Source organism: Copadichromis virginalis, linkage group LG7 (assembly GCF_057382275.1).
Source record: "Copadichromis virginalis isolate Kocher_CV1m ecotype Utaka linkage group LG7, C_Virginalis_male_GT1.1, whole genome shotgun sequence".
Taxonomy (NCBI): domain Eukaryota; kingdom Metazoa; phylum Chordata; class Actinopteri; order Cichliformes; family Cichlidae; genus Copadichromis; species Copadichromis virginalis.
Genome location: NC_140624.1, coordinates 20,088,605 through 20,112,086, shown reverse-complemented (window position 1 = coordinate 20,112,086; position 23,482 = coordinate 20,088,605). Strand labels below are relative to the sequence as shown.

At 42.7% G+C, this 23,482-nt stretch overlaps 1 protein-coding gene, 1 long non-coding RNA gene and 1 pseudogene across 2 annotated transcripts; 1 reads left to right on the top strand and 2 right to left on the bottom strand.

The window, feature by feature from the left end:
- Positions 1-8,147: 8,147 nt before the first annotated feature.
- On the bottom strand, positions 8,148-15,893 carry LOC146704930 (uncharacterized). The gene is made up of 5 exons (XM_085465308.1): positions 15,204-15,893; positions 14,249-14,996; positions 9,121-13,967; positions 8,956-9,036; positions 8,148-8,467 (listed from the first exon to the last, which is right to left on the bottom strand). Exons 1-3 carry the CDS (start codon positions 15,891-15,893, stop codon positions 9,532-9,534), a joined length of 5,874 nt encoding a protein of 1,957 aa, XP_085321434.1. The 3' UTR covers positions 8,148-8,467; positions 8,956-9,036; positions 9,121-9,531.
- A 192-nt stretch (positions 15,894-16,085) lies between these two features.
- LOC146704929 (uncharacterized) lies at positions 16,086-17,357 on the bottom strand. Its single transcript, XR_014921239.1, has 2 exons — positions 16,894-17,357; positions 16,086-16,405 (listed from the first exon to the last, which is right to left on the bottom strand). It is a non-coding gene; the product is annotated as an uncharacterized LOC146704929 (long non-coding RNA).
- An 864-nt stretch (positions 17,358-18,221) lies between these two features.
- Positions 18,222-23,264, top strand: LOC146704928 (arg8-vasotocin receptor-like; annotated as a pseudogene).
- Positions 23,265-23,482: the final 218 nt, after the last annotated feature.

Here is a 23,482-nt window from a genome sequence, read left to right as displayed (position 1 = left end):
AAACAACCTTGGCCAAGGGGTAACACAATAAAAAGCAATAAAACACAACATTAAAAGTCCAGTGGCATCCGCCACGATATAAAAGTCACAAAGAACTAAAAAAGTCCAGCGAAGTGATGTAAAAGGGAAACCCAGCGGAGTCCTCGCCTTCCTCCCCGCATTCCGCGTCCTGGTACGCTGAAGAAAGGGAGGGAGCGGCAGTCACTATTCTTTTCGGCAATTTTCATTCAATAAAAGGGGCTAAGTCGAAGACTTACCCCGGGTGGGCAGAGCTCTCAACTCCGCCCGCCGCTTCTTTAAAACTGCAAATCGGCACCAGCTGTCTCGCCGCCTCTGCTCTCCCGCAGTGCACAAGCTGGGCTCTCGTTACTACTGCCGTCCGCCTGTTCGCTCCGCGTCCCTAGTCGCTGGTGCTGTCCGTTCTCTCTCGAACGCCAAGCTCCAACCCTCTTATGTGTCACTCAGCACTCTGTAAATTACACTGCCTTTCCTCTCAGGTGTGTCCAATTAGTAAAAATGGGGAAAGGCGGAGTCTCTCCAGGACAATTTGCCGACAACTAAAACATGCAAACTAAATAAAACACTGCACAAAAATATAACCAATGCATGCAATATAAAAAATAAATATGTACACTTCACATTAAAATACAGCACAGCAAAACAACATCCGTCCTTCCCTGGATGACAAATAAACACTATTCAACATCACTTTTACCAGTATAACATGTTATTCTCCCCTATACCCAAGAGGCTTTACTTGCTTTCTTTTATTTGTTTGTTCTTTTGAACTGAAATCACTAAATTGAGACTGCTACATTGGAAAATGAAACTCTTGTGTTGTGGCTTATTTCTATAATTCATATTTTAATTCACATTCTGGGTTATAATCATTAACAACAGAGAACCAGGCCCTGCTCATTGGTACATGGGACGGGTGCTACACGATTGTTGTAGAAGGAACACAACAACTCTATCAAGTCTCTGGTCACCATTACCCCACAACCACCAGCCTGAACTGCTGGCACAAGGCAGGATGGATCCATGCTTTTGTGTTGTTAACATCAAATTATGACATTTGAATATTGCTGTAGAAATGGAGACTCATAAGGCAACTGGACTTTTTTCCCGTCATCTGTTGTTCAGTTTTGGTCATCCTGTGCCAGTCTCCTGTTTTAGCTCATAGTAGTGTTCTTCTTATGTTTTAGCCCATCTGCTAAAAGGTTGTTTGTATTGCATGCTCAGATGCAGTTTCTAAAATACTCAGTCACTTAAATCCTCTTTTTTATCTGCAATTTGAGCTTTAGCAGGGCATTTTGGCTCTATTTGTGTACATTAATTCAATGAATTGCTGCCAAGTGATTGTCTCATTAGATGTTTGCATTAACAATCAGTTGAAGTGTCTGATGAGTGTAAAGCAGACAAAGCTAATAAGCCATCCTCAGATTATATAGCCTGTATTTGCCTTGCTCATACCCTGGAGGTCCACCAGTTTGAAGACGATCACTGCATCCATTAATTTCTAGGGCACCAACACAACAGGCAAATAAGGAAATGCCTGAGTTGAATGACCGCGATATGTGCCGAATTAAAACAAAAACTGTTTCATATGTCTGTTGACTCAATCATCTCTCATCATCATCTCTCTAATCATCGTGTGAGCAATTGTTTACTAAATTACACTTTGGTTAAATTTCGATTATGTCATTAATGTAGGTCATGATTAGAAACCTGAATGTCCTGCTTACTAAAGAACTGATTTATCATAACTTATGTAATGAACCTATTATAAGTGACCTTTCTGGAGATGCTGTTCTTTGCCATCAATTCAGTCATAAAGTAAACAGAGTTAATTTAATGTTTTGTTTAATGTGATCTTTGTTTGACTGAGGTCGCCCAGGAGACAATCTGAGTCGTGAGTTTATAAGAGAAGCAGAAGTCTAAATAAGAAGGTACAGGCTCTTGGCTTTTAAAGTTTCTCTTTAGACCCTTTAGTTTCACGTTTGCAGGTGCTCCTTCTTGGCGCCGTGCCGTGTCAGATTCACAGAATATGTCAAATGATGAACTTGGGGTTATTGTATTGTGTGAGGTATTGAAGACTTAAGCCAGACAGAACAAACAGCATCAAAGCAATTTATCAAAGCAATTTATCAAAGCGGAAATTCTTCTACTGCGTGAAACTGCATATGTCTGTCACATAAATAACATATGCAATCTCAAGGTAAGATTTACAGGTGTGAGAAAATCCTTTGAAATCTGTTGGAATTACAAGAATTTCTGCTCCGATTGCTTGCTTAATGTGTTCTGAGCTTCACATAAGTTAGCTCACTGACTTCTCACTTACTGAGCAGGTTGGACGTTGGTGAAAACGATGATTCACTTTCACAGAACCTTAGATAAAGCCTTTTAGAAATGCAAACCAAAAAAGGCTACAAACACATTTCTAGGTCTGGGTGCTCATCAATCAATCAATCCATCCATTTTCTTCTGTTTATCCAGTTCAGGGTTCGGTTTGGAGCCGAGGCAGGAGGCAGAGTACAGCTAATTTAGAATTATCAATGAAGTGACATGTGTTAGGAAGAAGCATAGACAAGTAAACTCCACACATAAAGGCACCACTCTGACTTGTGGATTCAAGCCCACACTGAAAAAAAGGGATTGGCCATCTCTTGGATTTACGTAAGCATCTTGCGTGTATTTAACACAATTGCCTCATTCTTTAAAGTTAATGACTATATAGTGTTGAAATTACATGATATGCAGAGAGGGCAGATTAAACTGTTCATATCGTGTTCGAGTGAAGTGAGTCAATAGTATAGCAATGTTGAATCTCGCGACACCGCATGGGATTTTAGTCTTGCACGCGTTGGATCGTGGTTTGAGGAAGGCATCCATCTCAGTCAAGTCGAGCAGCTGCCTCTACTTTTTTCGGTATACCCAAAAAAGTAAATTGTGTGGTTGTTATATTAAAAAAGTCTACCTTGTAATTTGAACACAAAAATTTCATGTTTCTATCTTGAACGTAATTAAATCATGTAGGATCTGTATGAAATTCTACAACTTAATTTGTTCTTGTTGAGATGACATGATACAGTCTAGTAAGAGTGGTTAGTTGCTGGACTCATTAAATTCACAAGATCACACGAGATTTCAAACTGCAGGAAAATCACTGGAGTTATAAGAGGCAGACAACTGCACACACCACGTGTATGCTATTTATTGTAGTTTAACCTGTCAAGGACAAAAATGTACAGAAAATTCTGCATCAAGCCTTGAAATCATATCAATTTCTACTTTTGTTAAGCCTGGATTGGTGCCATGGTGGTTAGTGCTGTTGCCTCACAGCAAGAAGACCCTGGGTTCAAATCCACAATCTGGCTAGTTTGCACTGGTTTCTCTCTGGGTATTCTGGCTTCCTCTCATAGTTAAAAGTCATGCAGTTGTTAAAGTTGGGTTAATTTGTGATTCTGAATTACCTGTGAATGTGAGCACAAATGCTGTCCAGGGTGTACCCTGCCTCTTACCCTATCATTTCTGGATTATGCCCCAGCCTCCCTGCAACATGGATAAAGAGAGGAGGACGGTCGTTGTAGATCCATTCAATTCTTATGTTAACCAGACTCTAGACTTTGTTGAACATTATGTAATATAAAGACAACATGTAGTATTTAAGTGACCGAGTAGTATTGGGGTAAAAGTTATTGAATAGTGTTGAAATAAAATGACAAAATTGCAAAGGATAAAAATATACCAAGAGCTCACTTTACTTCATCTAAACATGTTTCAATCGTGTTTTATCAACACAAAATGCACAGGTTTATTGAATATGAATAAGTTGTGTTGATTTATCTCAGTTGTTTAAGTGTCTGCCAAAGCAAAATGGTTGTGTGCAACTAATGTCCACTACTGAATTAAGTAAATCCAACATGGCCTTTTTTTCAGTGCAGGATCTTCTTGCTATGAAACAAGAAACAAATGTTTTTTAATGTATTTTTTAATTACTAGTCTTTTTTTTAGCAACTGTAATCAAGATTGCTGACCTGTAATTAAAAACACTCTCAACAGCAAAATCCACCATCCATCCCCCCATTGCCTGATGCTTGTCTGACCCCAAGGCAGCAGTTTAAGCAGAGATGTCCCTCTCCAACTCCTCTGAAGGGAGACACAAGGGGGTTCTTAAAGTAGCTGAGAGATGTAATCTCTCCAGCGTGTCTTCGGTCTGTCCTAAAGGGCTGCCATGGGGCCTATGCCCTATGGCAGCCCTATGGTAGCTGGGATAGGCTCCAGCCCCCGTAAATCTTAATTGGATGAGCATGGATGGCAAAGCTAAACATTTCAGAGAAAGTACAAACAACAGAATGAAAGGGATTTTTAAAATCCACTCTGAGTCCCAAACCACTAATAGTATAAGCTACACACCTCAAGAAGATGGTTTGGACAACGCATTGTAGCATCCATTGTTTGAATTCCTTGACAAATTTCTTTATCCCTCATTAAAACAAACCAAACAAAAGAAAATCCAAAATGCTCAAAGAGTCTGAGCAGCTCTTATTGAAACATACTGATGATGCCATAGCCCTGACACTACACACTGCCCTGTCACACCTGGAAAACAGAGACACATATGTGAGAATGCTGTTTGTAGATTACAGCTCAGCATTCAATACCATCATTCCCTCGAAGCTGGACAGGAAACTGCAGGATCTAGGACTGAGCAGCTCCCTCTGCAGCTGGATCCTTAGCTTCCTGTCTGACAGACGCCAAGTGGTCAGACTGGGCAGCATCACCTCATCCCCCATCACACTAAACACTGGTGCTCCACAGGGGTGTGTACTGAGCCCTCTCCTGTACTCACTCTACACCTACGACTGCACGGCCACTAACAACTCCAACATCATTGTGAAGTTTGCGGACGACACTACAGTGGTGGGTCTTATCACCAACAGTGATGAGACAGCTTACAGGGAGGAGGTCAGCGCCCTGACCCACTGGTGTCAAGACAACCATCTCACCCTCAACGTCGCAAAGACAAAGGAGTTGATAGTGGACTTCCGGAGGTGCAGAGAAGTACACACCCCCATCACCATCAACGGCGCTGCTGTGGAGAGAGTGAGCAGCTTCCGGTTCCTTGGCGTACACCTGGCTGAGGATCTTACGTGGTCAGTACACACAAACAAAACAGTGAAGAAGGCGCAGCAGCGCCTCTTCTTTCTCAGGAGACTGAAAAGATTCGGCATGAGCCCCCGCATCCTCAGGACCTTCTATCACTGTGCCATTGAGAGCATCCTCACTGGATGCATCACCACCTGGTATGGCAACAGCACCGCCTACAACTGCAAAGCTCTCCAGCGAGTAGTGCGGTGCTCTGAACGGATAATTGGAGGTGAGCTTCCCTCCCTCCAAGACATCTACAGGAAGCGCTGCCTGAGGAAAGCGGGGAGGATCATCAAGGACTCCAGTCACCCCAGCCATAAACTGTTCAGACTGCTTCCATCAGGAAGGAGGTTCTGCAGCATCCGGTCCCGTACCAGCAGACTGAGAGACAGCTTTTTCCATCAGGCCATCAGACTGCTGAACACGTCATAGACACCTCACCTCCACTACTGGAACTTCAACATTATGCACTCCATACTGTACAGTAATGCCACTGTTTTGCACATGTCTCACTCTGTATATTTGATTTTATATATTTTATTTATTGTTTACTCTATTTAATTTGTAAAATATGTGTACACACACACACACACACACACACACACACGTAGGAAAATATTTAGTATACACATCCAGAAATGCATACACTATTATATATTGTACATATATTTATTAGTTTCAGATGTAGCCATTCTTGTATTTTGCTTGTTTACATTATTGTATGCTGCACAACTCTGTTGCTTGTGGGGCTCGCACACAAGAATTTCACTCACATGTGCTGTACCAATGTACCTGCACATGTGATGTGACAATAAAAGTGATTTGATTTGATTTGATACTCCTGAGAGGGAAGCATCACAGACGTTGTTAGGTTTTCTATTGTTGATTGTCATTTATGCTTAGAAATATTTAACCATATATGCTTAGAGGTGTATAATCGATTGTGTAGTGATAGGATGTGTGATCTTTAGCAGGCTGCAAAGGCTTGGTGTGTATTCCACACTGGATGGGAGCATGGGAAGAGGTCGTACCTTGTTTTATTGTTTTATGGCAGGATAAACGTAGCTGTATCTGTTTTAGGCTAAGTGCCTTTTGTTTAGATGAACCGCTGGACTTCCAGACCAGCAGGTTTAGGGAAGTCATTTATGGGGTCACACTCTGACCACACACACACACACACACACACACACACACACACACACACACACGGTACTCTTTGTTTGTATGTAGACGTCATATGTTAATGAACCTATGCATATTCATGTAACCTCGATAAAAGAGCAGTGTTACGGGGGAGTGGACGAGAGCAACTGGGGTCAAGCGAAGGAACGGCGTTTGTCCGGTTCTCTCCCGTGCACGAGAAACATGAAGAACTTTGCCTACTTCGTGTCTTGCTTGCTGTGTAATTATATTGTCTTCAACGTTCCAGCGAATAGGTTCAAGCTACAAACCTATCAGACGTGATTCAGACTGACTGCTTTGGTTACTGCAGACACAACGTGCATTCCCATGATTCCTGAGCCCAGACACACAACACGCAGTTTAGGTTGGTGAACGGAGCTGTCATGCTTTGTAACCAACGGGACAAATCAAGCCTGGAGCTGTAATAACAGCACAAAAGGTTTCTGGTGAACATATTTAAAAACAGAAGATGAGAAAAATGTGTCTGTCCAGCATGAAGGGAGGCATCCACTATACTGTCCTTGAACCCCTCAAGATCCGCTAAGGCTGCTGTAGAGCATGTGGATGGATAATAATCAGGGCTCCCAGAGAGGAAGCAGTTTTGCTGGACAACAGAAATTACCCTTGCTTATGATTCTGATGGAAAGATTGTCAAAAAATTGACTTTGGGTCGCTGAGAAAACTTAATTATAACAGTGAACCAGTTTAACCAGTGCACAGGAAATTTTAGGATAAGAGTTCCAGTTTGCAGTGCTCATAATTGGAGCTCAACCGGAAATGAAAGTGCAGAGCTGGATGATAGGTGCAATGTAAACACAATAAAGATAACCATCCTCAGTATCAGCACATGGATCAGATAAGATGAATTGCTGCCAGACATCCGCAACCAGTTTGCAATCATGTGCTTTTTTTAATAGAAATTGGGATACTCAAGTTACATTATGGGTCACCTGGAAACGTCACCAACAACAGAAATAAGAAAGCAACAGTAGAGGTTAAACTGTGGAGGACAAGAGAGCCAGAGGTGATGCAGTGAAAAGGTTGCAGGCAGGGCAGAATACCGCGGTGATGTCAAGCAAAAAAATCAAATCCTTTTGATAAATGTGCTTTTCCTTTGTTATTTAATAATGTTTGATCCCCATCGAGCTGCACTAGGCCGTCTTCACCTCCATCTTTTGTTCCCACTCATGCGCTGAAAGTTTCTTTATAATCATATCCTACAAAGTGTATTTGGAAATATATGCACCTGTTGCTCAAAGCACTGAAAACTTACAATATTTAGGATGTTTTGGCATCTTCAAACAAAACTTTGAACACTTTTGTGTAGCAGCTCGGAAAGCTAAAACAGGATAGCTTCCTGAAAACATTAGCAAACCTCTTCACAAGTTTGAACAGTAAATTCCTTCAAATATTTCTTTCAGAAATGAATTCAGTGCATTTTGATTGTTTAAACTAAAACCACTTTGTGCTAAGAGTATGTCATTTGCTGGAAACCTGACTGAAACTGGAGCTAAAAGTGCAGAGAAGGCAGATTCACAAGAACAATCGACTGCAGCAAATAAGTTAATTTTAATGTTATTAATCATTAGTAAGAGAATTTCTTTCAGCTAGGAATGAATTAATCACAGAATAAACCAAGTCACAGTTCAGTTTAAACAGTTTTTTTTAAGTGTGTGTAACCAACTTTAAGGTATGAAGGTGAATTACAGCGCAATAATTACTTGGGCTCGTAATAAGACCCTGGCCAGAATCAGAAGACACCAAATTCGTATGGAGCCAAAGTATTGAGCAGCAATAATGACCTGGACACAATGTTAACTTTTGAGTAGCCACTCTTGTATTGTTACAAAGTATAACAGGTATTTGTCCAATTTGTACAGATAAAGTATAAAATAAAATAAATAGTGTGCACACTCAACAAAATAAAAGTACTCGTTGGGGCCCTTTAAGAATTTAGAGTTAAGCTGGCGATAGCCAACTTCAAAGGTCCTTGTGAATGTAACTGGGATGTATGAGTGTGTGGTGTGTATCTTCTTTGGGGTAGATCGTCCTCAAAGTGGTTGGCTCGCCATCTATCACAACCAGAATATCGTCCTGGTCCTTGGACTTTTCCGTCCTCTCCAAAAAACCTGACCTATAATCCAGGTCATAAAATGTACATTCTAATCAGTCTGTTTCAGATGCATTGTTTAAGGTTAAAATACAAAATCAAAATATTGCATCACCTCATATTCATTGCATCAACATCTTAAATCTTATCAAATCTCACAGTTCTGTTGTACAACATTCAATTTTCAAGCATATCAAATATGAGAACTAAACATCTAAGTTGCTCAAATATTTCTCTATTCATGTAAATATTAATTAAACAATACTTATGGTAAGTAACCATTGACACTCAAAATACAATACACCATAACAAATTCAGAACTATGTGCAAATAAGCAACAAAATATACATGTGAGTTCAGTTCAGAGGCATTAAAGCAGTGTGCTTAATTTCTCCACACTATAGGCCTATTCGTGAGAGAGAAATGCACTAAAAATTACCCTCTAGATTACTTTAAACTCACAGTGAACTGACAAAATTTAGCTTTAGAGCAGCTAAGAACATGTTGCTCACCGTTGCTCTGTTTCACAAAAGCCCAACACACACTGGCGTTGGAATTGCAGCAGCTCTCCGGATGAAAGGTGAGTGGTTAGCCTGTGAGACACCGAGCTAGCATTAGCATGATCGCGACGGTAAGTCTCTACAAGTTTTTTTCCATCAGAATAACACTCGTCTTACCGACGTTGCCTCTCTCCTTCATCCAGCCACTCGACTCCGGACTTCCAGCAGGTAAGTAGGCTGGCTTTCCTTCCTCTCAATCCTGAGTTTTCCTCTCTTTTGTCTGTGGATTTCTCGGTTTGAGTAGCAGATGCCTCCACTCCTCTTGCTGAGATAAGAAAAACCCGGGACACCATGCACCTCCACCTCACTTCCTGGCTGACAGGGTCAATGCGGCCTGGGTAGGCTCTGATTGGTTGCTGAGCTAGGTGCCCTCACTTGGGGTGAACTGAGAGGTGCATTCAATGGTCATAGGAAATACGACGCTTGTTGATGTGGACAGTTAATATAAAGAGAATAAGTATGATATTTTTCATCTGGGCTACACCCTCCCCTCCTGAACTCATGCACGTCCCTGTGCATGGTAGACAGTTAAATGATGATTATTTGACGGGTCAAGGAAGAGGGCGAAGCAGGCTCTTCACCATCACTGATGACATCGGCCCAAGCTGAAGACAGTCCTTGCAAGAATGATTTTGCTGCAGTGATCAGAGGATTGCCTAGCTCCGTATAGTCAAGCCGTCGTGGCGGACGACGGTTTCTCTCAGATCTCCTTACAGAATCATTTGTATCCATGTTTTCCCTTGTATCCACTGGGACTATCTCCTCCACTCTCTCCTCAGAATTCGCACCTCTGGTGCCAGCCTCCTGAAATGGAAGTTGCCTTTCTTGGACGTCTGGGTCATCAACAGGTGAGTCAGTTTCAGTTAAGGTTATTTCATCCACTTGTTCGGTCGGTGTGACTCCATTGGTAGATAAGTACTCAGTATCAACTGTAGTACTGTTAGGCATATCAGGTATGTTGCCAAAATCAGATTGGCTGTCAAAAACAGGTGGGTTGTCAATATCAGGAACATTTACAGGACTCTCACTCACTGTGTGGACAGGGGAACTCAACCAAACAGGAATGAGCAAATCATCTTCTTCGTCTGAGGAGTTCTCTTCCTCTAGCGCTGGATTTGCACGGGTTCTTGGCCTGCGTGACACTGGCTTCTGTACATGCTCACTGCTTTCCTCCACAGGTAGGTAGCCACATGGTAGCAACAGATCCCGGTGTAGTGTTCTTAGGGGACCATCTTTGTTTTCAGGCTTAACTGTATATACTGGGAGGTTGCCTGCCCTTCTCACCACTACATGCACAGTGTGTTCCCACTTGTCTGAAATCTTATGTTTGCCCCGGATATGGACATTCCTGACCAATACCCGATCTCCAGCTTCCAAGTCTGATGCAGTTACATGTCTGTCAAACCTCATTTTGTTCTTGTGAGCCATCTTTGCAGCCTTGTCCATAGCTAACTTGTAGCTTTCTTTGAGACGTGACTTGAGTTTTTGCACATATTCAGAGTGAGATGAGTGTTGTTCCTCTTGCACTGGCAGGTTGAATGCAAGGTCAACTGGCAACCGAGGTTGGCGTCCGAACATCAGTTCGTACGGGGTGAAACCAGTCACTTCATTCCTGGTGCAGTTATAAGCGTGGACCAGGGGTCTTACATGGTCACGCCAACAGGACTTATCTTGATCACGGAGAGTTCCCAGCATATCAAGCAAGGTACGATTAAATCGTTCCACAGGATTGCCCCTAGGATGGTATGGGGTTGTCCTCACCTTGTGGATACCAGCCACCTGACAGAGCTCCTTGATTGTGCGGGACTCGAAATCTGGACCCTGGCCAATATGCAATTTTTCTGGGATGCCATAGTGTACCATAAAGTTCTCCCACAGACACCTTGCCACTGTGCGGGCCTTTTGATTAGGTGTTGGGATAGCAACTGCAAATTTAGTGAAGTGGTCCGTGATCACCAATATATCTTTGGTTCCACTCCTGTCAGCTTCCAGGGACAAGAAGTCCATGCACAAGAGTTCAAGAGGTCGTGTCGTATTAATGTTGACCAAGGGGGCCGCTCTTTCAGGCCGTGCCTTCCTCCGCACGCACCTGCCACACGTCTTCACTTTCCTTTCCACGTCCAAAGCCATCCTTGGCCAATAAAATCTTGACCTTACAAGGTCCAGTGTACGGTCGACTCCCATGTGACCCATATGGTCATGCAGGCTGGTGAGAACTGTGTTGCGAAGCTCAGCTGGAAGTACAAGCTGGTAGGTTTTCTGGGACCCCTCTTGGCGTCGCCGGTACAAGACATTGTTGCGGAGCTCAAGACGGTTAAGCTCTCGGAGGAGCAGTGGAAGCTCAGGGAACTGTGTGCGCACGGTTGGAGGTGGTGTGTCCCCATATTCGATCTGAGAAATAACATGCTTTATACACTGATCGGCTCTTTGCTCGTCTGGCAGCTCTGCCTCAGTTAGATGGGGAATGGTTGGCAGACCTCCAAACTGTTCCTCTTGCCCATAGCTATCAGGTACAGCACTAGGAGACACAGCAAGCACCTCCACCAAGGCAACACAATCTGCATCTGCCTCTCTTTCATTGTCAGGACTGACGCTGTAGGTGAACTGCCTCTCACAGATTGCTTTCACCACAGACTGATTTACAGCATTGATGTTGTCTGGATCACAAAGGTGATCTTGAGTGAACTGTTGTATGCGTTCAATCTCTTTTTGTGATTTCAGGTCGTCCGCTAGCCCTCCGTGTGGTCTGCGTGATAATCCAGCCGCATCTCCATTCTGCTTCCCTGGACGATAGAGGAGTTTGAAAGAGAATGTGGACAGTGCTGCTAGCCACCTATAGCTAGTTGCGTCAAGTTTTGCTGAAGTCAGAATGTAAGTCAGCGGATTACTATCCGTTACAACAGTGAAGTGGTTGCCGTAGAGATAGTTGCTGAACTTTTCTGTAACTGACCACTTGAGCGCCAGAAACTCCAACTTGTGCGCTGGATAGCGATTTTCGCTCCGTGACAGCCCTCTACTTGCATAGCCTATGACTCTAAGTTGTCCCTCTTGCTCCTGATACAATACAGCACCAAGCCCGGTGGTACTGGCGTCGGTGTGCAGTATATAGGGTTTCTGGGGGTCAGCGAAGGCAAGTACAGGGGCAGTGGTGAGACTTTGGATGACTGACTCGAAGGCTTCCTGGCAAGCTGGCGTCCAGCGACCTCCGAAAGGGTCTTTTGGGTCATGGTACTGATGTGCACTTTGTCTTGCGTTTACTTTTGATTTCTTGTGGCTAGGTGGGTACCCTGAAGTTAAGTTGTGGAGAGGTTTCACAATGCTGGAATACCCCTTAACGAACCTTCTATAATACCCAGCAAAACCAAGGAACGACTTTAACTCTCGCAGGGTCTGTGGGACAGGCCATGTTTTAAGGGCCGAAATCTTCTCAGGGTCAGTCCGAACTCCATTTCTGGAGACCACATGTCCCAGATAACGGACTGAAGTCTGGAAGAAGACACATTTCTCTGGTGACAGCTTTAACCCAAACTCTTTTAGACGAGTGAGCACTTTCATGAGTCTTTCTTCGTGTTCCTCAAGGGTTCGGGAGAATACTATCACGTCATCAAGAAAGACCAATGCATCCTTCAAATGCATATCCCCCATGCACCGCTCCATTAACCGCTGGAACGTGCTGGGGGCGTTCGTTACACCCTGAGGCATTCTGTTGAACTCCCAGAAGCCGAGAGGGCACACAAAGGCCGTCTTCGGTTTGTCTGCTTCTTCGACCTCGATCTGGTAGTACCCTGATTTTAGATCAAGAACAGAGAACCACTGTGAACCATTGAGGGCTGAGAATGTGTCCTCTAGCTTCGGAAGGCTGTACGCATCTTTTATAGTCTGAAGGTTTAGACGCCTATAATCGATGCACAACCGGACTTGGCCATTCTTTTTCCGGACTACCACTATGGGTGACGCAAATGGGGACTCTGACTCTCTAATAACTCCTGCATCAAGGAGTTCCTGAATGTGCTTCCGGACAGCCTCAATGTCCCGTGGGTGGATTGGCCGGGCACGTAGTTTGAAAGGCGTGCCATCCGAAAGTTTTATATGATGTCGCACCTGGTCCGTCCGGCCAAAATCCAGGTCGTGCTGTGCAAACACCTCAGGCATGCCGCTGAGCTGCTGAGTGATGCGCTGTTTCCATTCCAATGGAACTGGGGAGTCACCAAAATTGAAGGTTATGGTGGGCTCTTGGAAAGACGGAGTGTCTGGAGTTCTCTGGGATAGTTCTGACTGTTTGGTCTTGTTGTGTTCCTTTAATAGGATGGTCTGATAAGCACTAACCTCTGCAATAGTACACTTGGCAGGGATGACAATGTCGTGGTCAGACTCGTTGCTTATAACAACTGGCAACTTGTGGGGCCGCCGCTGGGGAAAGTCCACCAGACCGGCTTTAAGTAGCAGGCCACCGGGCAAGGGGGACGATGATGGGTACTCAATTACAACTGATTTTTCATCCTGAAGGCCCTCGCCAAGGGCGACTCCCTCCACCACTACAGTTGAACCAGCTGGAATGACTTGAGGCATCTTGCCAAGTAGCTTCACTACCCCCTGATGGGTGTCACTTGTCTGCTTCCGTCTCAACTCAATGATTTTGAAGACTACTTTGTAGCCATGTGGGAGGGGTTGACGATTGGCTAAGTCAGTCTCTGAGTAGATGTCGAACAGTACATCTAGGGTGTTTGTGCCTATGAGCATGAGGGATTGTGAAGTGTCAGGGACGATTAAAGCAAGTGTGTTTACATCTACTGGAACACCTATAAAGTCCTTTGGAAAAGTTATGGTCATTTCTATATAGCCAAAGTAAGGCACTAGCTGGCCATTAGCACCTTCCACTTCTAAGAGGTCATGTAGTGGCTTGATCTTTTGCTCTGAAAGGTGCTGCTGGTAAAATGACTCAGGAACAGTGGTAACTTGGGAGCCTGAGTCAAGAAGACAGTTGACTTCTTCACCTCTCACAGTCACTTGAGCTGTACTTCTGGTACCAATCAACTGTTTAGGGAGTTGGAAAGATTGGTTCTGCTCTGAATGGTTTAAGCCAGAACATGTTTGTGCTTTGACAGTCTTTGCTGGGGTACTTACTTTGTTAACCTCAGCTGTGATTTTGTCACCATTGTTTACGTCTGAGGGACGTTGTTGACTCTCCTCAGCTCCTGTTTGTCCCACAACAGGAACGGTTAGATGTTTAAAGGTGAATCTGTACAATCTCGCGCTTCCCACTGGCGTTGTTTCTCCTCCAACTGCTTCTTTTTTTCTGCTACTAGGTTGGGGTTAGCGGGGTCAACACAGCATGGAGCGATATGTCCATCTTCACCGCAGTTGAAACAATACCAGGGCTTGGGTCTGCCCCTTTGCCTCTTTGAAGTCTGTCTTTGCATACGTCCATCTACACCATGTGGCTTTGACATCTTACTCTGCGGCTTCCCTGCAGGGTCCTTGCTGTTTGCAAACTTTGTTTTTTTCTGTGACATGAATGTAGTTAGTTGACTTTGCAGACTCGCCACCTGCTTTCGCAGATCCTCAATAGCAGCAATGCTACTCCCATGTTTCTCCTCTGGTTCACAAACATGTGCACCCTGGAACTGTAACTGAGTTCTCTGCTTTGTGGTGCCAATGTGTTTTCTCATACGGTTAGTTTTTGCTTGCTGTCGATCTTCCTCAGAGCGAATCATTAACAACAGGTCTGAGAATTGGGGTGGGCTGCTCTTCTTTTGCTCAAGTTGCAGGGCGCTGAGTAGGTCGTTGTCCCAACATCCCCTGCAGAACTGTTTAAGTAGATGTTTGTCCACTCCTTCACATGCGACTCCCCCCCTCTTCGTGGCTCTGTTTAATGCTAGCTGTAGCCGGTGAAGGTAAGTGGATGACTTCTCACCTGGATCTTGAAGGGTGTTCAGGAATTGAGCGAAAAGTTCCTCACCATCTTCTACAGTGCCAAAGGCTGAATCTAGAAGCTGCAAATAAGTCACAGGTGGTGACTCAGGCCGCAAACTCTTAACTATACTGCTGGTGGGAGCAGGCTCTCATGGATCTTTCTGGATATTTGCAGGGGGGACATGCTGGGATCATTTTGGAGCAGTTCAATTTGTGTGCGCCATGTGTCATAATCAAGTTTCATTGTTAGGTCTGGGAACCTTACCGGAGAAGGAACGGAGTCTCACCTGGGACTGGATGTGTGGGACAATATCTTGCCTTCGTACGATATGCTCTACCACAACCTTCTGAATGTCAGGTGGGTTCAAGTCACTTACTGAGAGGGACGCTGCTCTCCTTCCATTAGTGAGGGGAACATCATCAGTGCCACCAGTATCACTTGGTGTAACATCTGAATGTGAGGTGTGACACTGTCGCTCTTTAGAAGCGGGCGGAGATACAACAGTGGTCTCGACATACGTGGGAGAAGGTTCTTCAGTGGTAGGTCGCATGGCTTCAACATCCTCCCCAATCTGACACATCATCTCCTTCAGCACCTCACCGTAGTCTTTGCCACTCAGCTTGGCTAGTTCCTTGAGTTCCGCCAAGTAGGTTTTTGTAACATTACTCCCAACCGTGGTAGTGTACATGCTACTGAGTGTTTTAATTTCATAGACAACGCTGGGATCAGCTTGTGCTGTGTATGGTAAACGAGGTTCTAAACCTTCTAAGGCTGAACTGCTAGAGTATTCTACGATCAGGTTTTGGTAGAAGTTGGACAGTGAATCATCAACAAAAAGGACTCTTGTGATTTTACCATACGGTTTCAGAAAGTCAATGACCTGTTCATCTTTCTCAGATACCTGTGTTATCCCAGCGACAACAACCGCATTAGGTATTTTGACACCAGACTTTTGTATGAAATCCATGCTGGTCATTGCCTCAATATTGATGCTCAAATCAATTGGCTCCTGGCTGGCTCGCCACTCCTGTAACCAACTTTAAGGTATAAAGGTGAATTACAGCGCAATAATTACTTGGGCTCGTAATAAGACCCTGGCCAGAATCAGAAGACACCAAATTCGTATGGAGCCAAAGTATTGAGCAGCAATAATGACCTGGACACAATGTTAACTTTTGAGTAGCCACTCTTGTATTGTTACAAAGTATAACAGGTATTTGTCCAATTTGTACAGATAAAGTATAAAATAAAATAAATAGTGTGCACACTCAACAAAATAAAAGTACTCGTTGGGGCCCTTTAAGAATTTAGAGTTAAGCTGGCGATAGCCAACTTCAAAGGTCCTTGTGAATGTAACTGGGATGTATGAGTGTGTGGTGTGTATCTTCTTTGGGGTAGATCGTCCTCAAAGTGGTTGGCTCGCCATCTATCACAACCAGAATATCGTCCTGGTCCTTGGACTTTTCCGTCCTCTCCAAAAAACCTGACCTATAATCCAGGTCATAAAATGTACATTCTAATGAGTCTGTTTCAGATGCATTGTTTAAGGTTAAAATACAAAATCAAAATATTGCATCACCTCATATTCATTGCATCAACATCTTAAATCTTATCAAATCTCACAGTTCTGTTGTACAACATTCAATTTTCAAGCATATCAAATATGAGAACTAAACATCTAAGTTGCTCAAATATTTCTCTATTCATGTAAACATTAATTAAACAATACTTATGGTAAGTAACCATTGACACTCAAAATACAATACACCATAACAAGTTCAGAACTATGTGCAAATAAGCAACAAAATATACATGTGAGTTCAGTTCAGAGGCATTAAAGCAGTGTGCTTAATTTCTCCACACTATAGGCCTATTCGTGAGAGAGAAATGCACTAAAAATTACCCTCTAGATTACTTTAAACTCACAGTGAACTGACAAAATTTAGCTTTAGAGCAGCTAAGAACATGTTGCTCACCGTTGCTCTGTTTCACAAAAGCCCAACACACACTGGCGTTGGAATTGCAGCAGCTCTCCGGATGAAAGGTGAGTGGTTAGCCTGTGAGACACCGAGCTAGCATTAGCATGATCGCGACGGTAAGTCTCTACAAGTTTTTTCCATCAGAATAACACTCGTCTTGCCGACGTTGCCTCTCTCCTTCATCCAGCCACTCGACTCCGGACTTCCAGCAGGTAAGTAGGCTGGCTTTCCTTCCTCTCAATCCTGAGTTTTCCTCTCTTTTGTCTGTGGATTTCTCGGTTTGAGTAGCAGATGCCTCCACTCCTCTTGCTGAGATAAGAAAAACCCGGGACACCATGCACCTCCACCTCACTTCCTGGCTGACAGGGTCAATGCGGCCTGGGTAGGCTCTGATTGGTTGCTGAGCTAGGTGCCCTCACGTGGGGTGAACTGAGAGGTGCATTCAATGGTCATAGGAAATACGACGCTTATTGATGTGGACAGTTAATATAAAGAGAATAAGTATGATATTTTTCATCTGGGCTACATGTGGTTTTTATCTGGGCTTTAACAAAAACAACATTCCAGCCTGTTGCCCAACACATTCCTATTAAAGCAACATCACAGCAACACATTTAGAGCCCCGAATGTTTGCAGGTTCAGCTACAGTTACCTTATAACAATTCCTCTGCAAAGCTTATTATGCTGGGGGGAAAAGCATTTAAATGTTATTTGTGAACTGTTGGGTGGGACTGTCTTTTCTTATTGGACCTCAAATATTCATAAAGTGTATGAAAAAAAATTGTAAATAAAAATTGTGTTACTCAGTTCATTGTACTTTAAACACTTTACATTTTCAGCACATTTTGTGACTTTTTAATACCCACAAAAGTTCCTAATAAACAATACCTACGCGGAGTTGTGGTGATGTGGATGTTGTGTAAAGCATCGGGAAGGGCTTAGCTCTGCACTGCAAAAAATGTTTTTTTTTTAGCCATAATGTTGTGGAAGTCACATTTTAAACTTTTTGTCTCCAAAGCAAGACAAGGAATCGGAAACGCAGCACGGATCATTTTTGGCTTGATTATATTTATGCTGATATTCAAACACAGTTTCAAGAAAACGCACGTTTCGCATATTTGAACACTTTAGATTGCGTTGGGTACACCTTCACTGAAAAGTATCCCTCATTGATGTCTATGTTCATTTTGCATTTATTTTTACATTTTATTTGAATTAATGTGTGCTTGCCGCAATATAAATTAATCATTAGGTGCCTCATGTTTTTGCAGTGCATCCTGCTTTGCGCACGCAGTCTGAAATTTGACTCGAGTTTAAAAAGCGCTGACAGGAGACACAATTCACAAAGCAACGAGTTTCTCTCTACGGGCGCCAGGTAGCTCCATATACGGATTGGAGAGGCACTTTGCAGCCCCTCTGGCACTAAGTCTTGCTAGGGCGCACAGAGGGGCAGTGCCATGTACGCTCCTGACAAACGTATGCTCCTGAACGAAGAGAACCAGACTTTGGTGTTCACTGTCACCACTGACCTAATGATGGGAACGTCTGGAAACGGCACCGACCAGCATAACGGATCAGATCCGTTTGCAAGGAACGAGGAGGTGGCACAAATAGAGATAATGGTTCTGAGCATCACCTTCGTGGTTGCTGTCATTGGGAACGTAAGCGTCCTGCTGGCCATGTACAACACAAAGAAGAAGATGTCGCGAATGCACCTTTTCATCAAACACCTGAGCCTGGCCGATCTGGTGGTTGCTTTCTTCCAGGTGCTGCCACAGCTGTGCTGGGAAATCACCTTCCGCTTCTACGGCCCAGACTTTCTCTGCAGGATTGTGAAGCACCTCCAGGTGATGGGAATGTTTGCGTCCACCTATATGATGGTGATGATGACCCTGGATCGTTACATTGCCATCTGCCACCCTCTGAAAACCCTACAGCAGTCCACACGACGCTCGTACATCATGATCATCTCCACGTGGATATGTAGCCTGGTGCTCAGCTGTTCACAGTACTTCATCTTCTCCCTGAGCGAGATCCAGAACGGTTCGGGCGTCTACGACTGCTGGGCGCGCTTTATCGAGCCCTGGGGCGCCAGGGCGTACATCACCTGGATAACCGTGGGCATCTTTCTGGTGCCCGTGGTCCTTCTCATGATGTGCTACGGGTTTATCTGCCACAGTATTTGGAAGAATATTAAATACAAGAAAAGAAAAACGACGGCTGGTGCGGCAAGCAGGAATGGACTGATTGGAAAGAACTCGGTCAGCAGCGTTACAACTATCTCAAGAGCCAAACTGAGAACCGTTAAAATGACTTTTGTGATCGTTTTGGCGTACATTGTTTGCTGGGCACCGTTTTTCATCGTGCAGATGTGGTCTGTGTGGGATGAAAACTTCCAGTGGGATGGTGAGTGCTTATAAATGAACAAAATACTTATTAAATGTCACACTTTTAATCGTTCTAAAAATGTTGAGAATTGCAGGGGGAGAAAATGAACAGAAACTTAAGAATCGCGTTGCGCAAGGGAAAAAAATCCACGAATTGCGCGCCTTTACGCACGAACTTATTTGACAAACAAAAACAAAACGTGTAAACATACTAATCTAAAACGTATACAGTGTCAAACCTTTCACGCACACGCGCTCACATGCACACCCACAACTACATTTCACCAAATAAATGAAATCTTATGTTCCGTACGTGTCCATTTGGAGAATTTTCCAGGGAGATTTAGGAAGGAAAAAACCCTACATCTGCATTTTGAGACGTTAAGTGGTGAAATGTTATGGCGCTTTAAAACCACGCCACTAGTATAAATTATGTGCAAGCAACATATTTTGTCCTGTCCACAAGGTGTTTCCCTTTTATCTCCTCTTGTCTAAAATCAGATTACATCTTTTTTTAACCAAAGTTTTAAGTCACATTAGCCGAACCTGTTTTATACAATTTATATGGTACTAATACAGCAATACTATATTATTGCACTAATTATCAAATGCCCTACTTTGCCTTACTCGAAGTATTTTAACCTGTTTTTTAAAAAGTGAATTCACAGAAAAATATTTCAGACTTTTGTTCAAAGTTTATCAGTCTGACTGTGGATCAGTAGAATTAATTATTGCTGGCTAGCTGATAAGTTCATTCCGTTCTTGGCTGAATTCAATTGTTAACTTTTGGTGACGGTGTTGGGATGGGTAGGTGTGTGTGGGGTGAATGCTAAGAATAAAAATTTACGTGTAAAATTCTTAGGTTAGCTGTATCACTTTTCATTATTATCTCTTTTGTTTTGAAATAAAGTTTTTGAAGTCCTAGTGAGATGGATAATTCCAACAACTCAAACACAAACAATGACAACTGCAATTAGATGATAAAGTCAGATATTGTGGTAGTTAGCTGGAAGGCCAAAGCCCACAAAAATTGGGCCCAAAGCTCTCAGTGAGAGTAAATTTTACAGGAAATCTACAGATGATTCACATTTACACATTTTCAAATTCTGGTTTCTAGTATTTTTCTGCCCTATCATAAAGTGCAACATAAAGTGCAATATAACTCAAATTTGTAGAAATTTGGGGAAGTTCTAAAAAGGCACCATCGTAGGTTTTGTTGTTGTTGCTGTTGTTGTTGTTATATATGTCATCAACCTGCAAATGATTGCAGGTAAAAAAACAACAACAATCATTTATATAGCTCTATAAACTCATGTCATGGCACTAAATAAACTGTATGGGCCTACTATATTGGCAGCTGATGAAACAAACTCCTCCCTGAGTTGGACCACTGTTTATAGCTTTCCTCGTCTTCATTATAGTTTTTTTCCTTATAATTTTAGGCACCAAAATTTCTTGTCTTGGCTTAGAAAATGACCGTGGCTGCAGTGAAAACAGATCCTGTCATTTTTTAAATGCGTTAATTTATCGTCATGTCTGTGAAGGTTCTCAGTTTTCTTTGCAAGCTCCTTTGATTAATTTATCGTCGCTTCCTTTGTTACTGGTGTGAGGAACTCTGTGACAGTGAAGACACCAACAGATCACATTATCCTCCAATCAAAGTGTTTCAGATGTAGGAAGAGAGAAGGAATTTATACTTAAATCTATCTGACTAAGTGTCAGTGTTTGAGGAGGTGGATTACCGCCTTTTGCTTATATTATGAAAATTACATTTTATTCCAAAAGTCTTAAAACTAGTTGGATCTGTAACAGAGATTTCTTCTAACTTTGGCACACCTTTGTAACTTTCAGAGTCTGGCACATTTAGGCAGCATTTAGACACCAGAGGCACTGAGTTAAACAGGCATTTCTACAGCCTGTACCAGATGTTTTGCGAATTAATCATCCTTTCCCTCCTTCCTCTCTCTGTTCTCCAGATTCAGAGAACACAGCAGTGTCTCTGTCTGCACTCCTTGCCAGTCTCAACAGCTGCTGTAACCCGTGGATATACATGATCTTCAGTGGCCACCTCCTCCAGGATTTTGTGCAGTGCTTCTCGTGTTGCCGCAAAATCAACACCGACTTCAAGAAAGAAGACTCAGACAGTAGCCTCCGCAGAACGACTTTGCTGACTAAGATGACCAATCGGAGCCCAACAGGTAGTACCGGCTACTGGAGAGAGCTGGATAATTCCTCCAAGCCCTCTATTCAAGCAGAGTAAACACATGTTTGACAGTGGCACCAAATGGCATGAATGACAGGAACTGCAATGTCTTAAAATTATACAGAAAACCAAGCTTTTTTTTAGTTTGAAAAAAAAAAAAACATGAAACAGGGTGTTGCGAGGTTCACAGAAGCAGAAAATATGGACACATTAGGGAACGTGCATACATCTTCTTTCTTTCTTTAGATAACCTCAGCAGAAACGTTAGATAAATAATGAGAAAAAAGCATGCACAGGCTTTAAATTGTTCTATTGAATGTAATCATAAATCTTCAATATTCAGTGTTTTGCAGATTCCTGCATGAGTTCTTCTGAGTGTTTTTTTTCCTTTTTTTTCTTTAGCGAGAACCTTTTTTTCCAGGAATCAAAGGTTGTTGTGCCTCCCCGCAGTGCTGCCGAACACCCTTCCCTGTTAAAGTGTTTACAAAGATAAAACCCATATAGCAGCCGAGATGTGTGTAGTGATGGTGAAAACAACTCTTCCAGACCACTCGTCTCCAAGTAACCAAGGCAGTCACCTCATCCGTTGTGTTTAGCTTTCCGTTTTTCCTGTTTTTCTTAGAACCACATTTTAGTGGCTTGTAAATCTGATTCGAACCTTTTGCTTTGACCTGAGGGAAAAAAAAGTAAAATAAAATAAAAAAGGGAAGCATGTGGAGTTACATTTATCAGCCAGATTTTTGTGGTTATGTGCACTTTTATGATTTGTTGAAGGAATTGTTTCATGTTGCACAAGATGGCTTTCATTTCTGCTCAGCATTGGTAAATGAGATCTCCTTCAAGTTTTATAGACACACACACACACACACACACACACACACACACACTCACTCACAGATAGAAAGCAGGGGGCTCTGATGAAGTGAGACTGACCACTGCTGGATAAGTCAGCCCACCTTCTCACAAACTGTTCCCATGTCTTTCATAAAATCTTGGGAAGAAGCTCACACATTCCACACACAACACATCAGCACACTTCCTGATTTTCCTCAGACATCCTGCACCACTGGTGGTTCTGAGTTTTGGCTTCATTTGCACTCGAGATAAACAACTTCCTGGAAATCAATATGATATGTGACACCATAATGATTGTCGGATTAAAAATAATCCCCCCCACCCCCACAAAAAAGCTATATTGAATCAAGATTGTACATAGATATTGTGTATATATGTGTGCACTGTGTATCAAAGTATGTACATATCAATTCAAATGTTGCATAGTTGTATATTAAAAACACTTAAATGTCTGTAAATAGGAGTAATATATGTAAATCTATTGGGCATGAGTTGCTGGTCTGTAATGGCTTGTGCAAATCTTTAAGAGGTAACCTACTGTAACACCTTATGTTGAAATATACACGCCAATGTATTAAATATTACGTTGTCTTTGTTCCTGTTTTTACTACATGGAACATTTCATAGTTTGTGCTTCATGAAGCTGGTGCACAGCCACAGAAATTTATGTGTGTTATTTCTGCTGAAAATGAAGTGCTTTGTGAAGTCATGTCTCTTGCCAATCTAAGCAGTTGAAGCTTGCCAAGCTCTGGAATTATGCAACTGCTTGACCTTTCAATTGAAAACGTGTGAATGGGAAATTCTGCTAATGAGCAGCCTTTTGTCAACATGTTGTCCACCCCCATACTGATGGATAATATATGTCCCAATAGAATGAATAGCACCTTGTAATAAAGTGATAAATCATCGTATTAAAAGGTCATTTTACCTATTCAACAGAGTTAAGATTTTTTTACTGTTTATTTTCAGTGTGAGGAGGTTTTGAGATACATCTATCTGTAGGATTTCTTTAGTAGAAAAATGGGCAATGGAAAAATGGAAAATGTCCAGGTAATTTTGTCAGTTTTTTCATAAATGGTAAAATTCAACATGTGGTTAAAAACAGTAGGGGGAAAAAGTCTAACAAGAAAAATCCCTTCAT

Excerpts from the sequence above, each read along its gene's own strand:
- LOC146704930 (XM_085465308.1), bottom strand. The coding sequence starts at position 15,893 with ATGACCAGCATGGATTTCATACAAAAGTCTGGTGTCAAAATACCTAAT. Across the intron at positions 14,997-15,203 it reads TCCCACACATCCAGTCCCAG|CTTCTAGATTCAGCCTTTGG; the intron begins GTGAGACTCCGT and ends ACTTATTTGCAG. Across the intron at positions 13,968-14,248 it reads CCAGTGGGAAGCGCGAGATT|GCTCCCAAGTTACCACTGTT; the intron begins GTACAGATTCAC and ends TTCTTGACTCAG.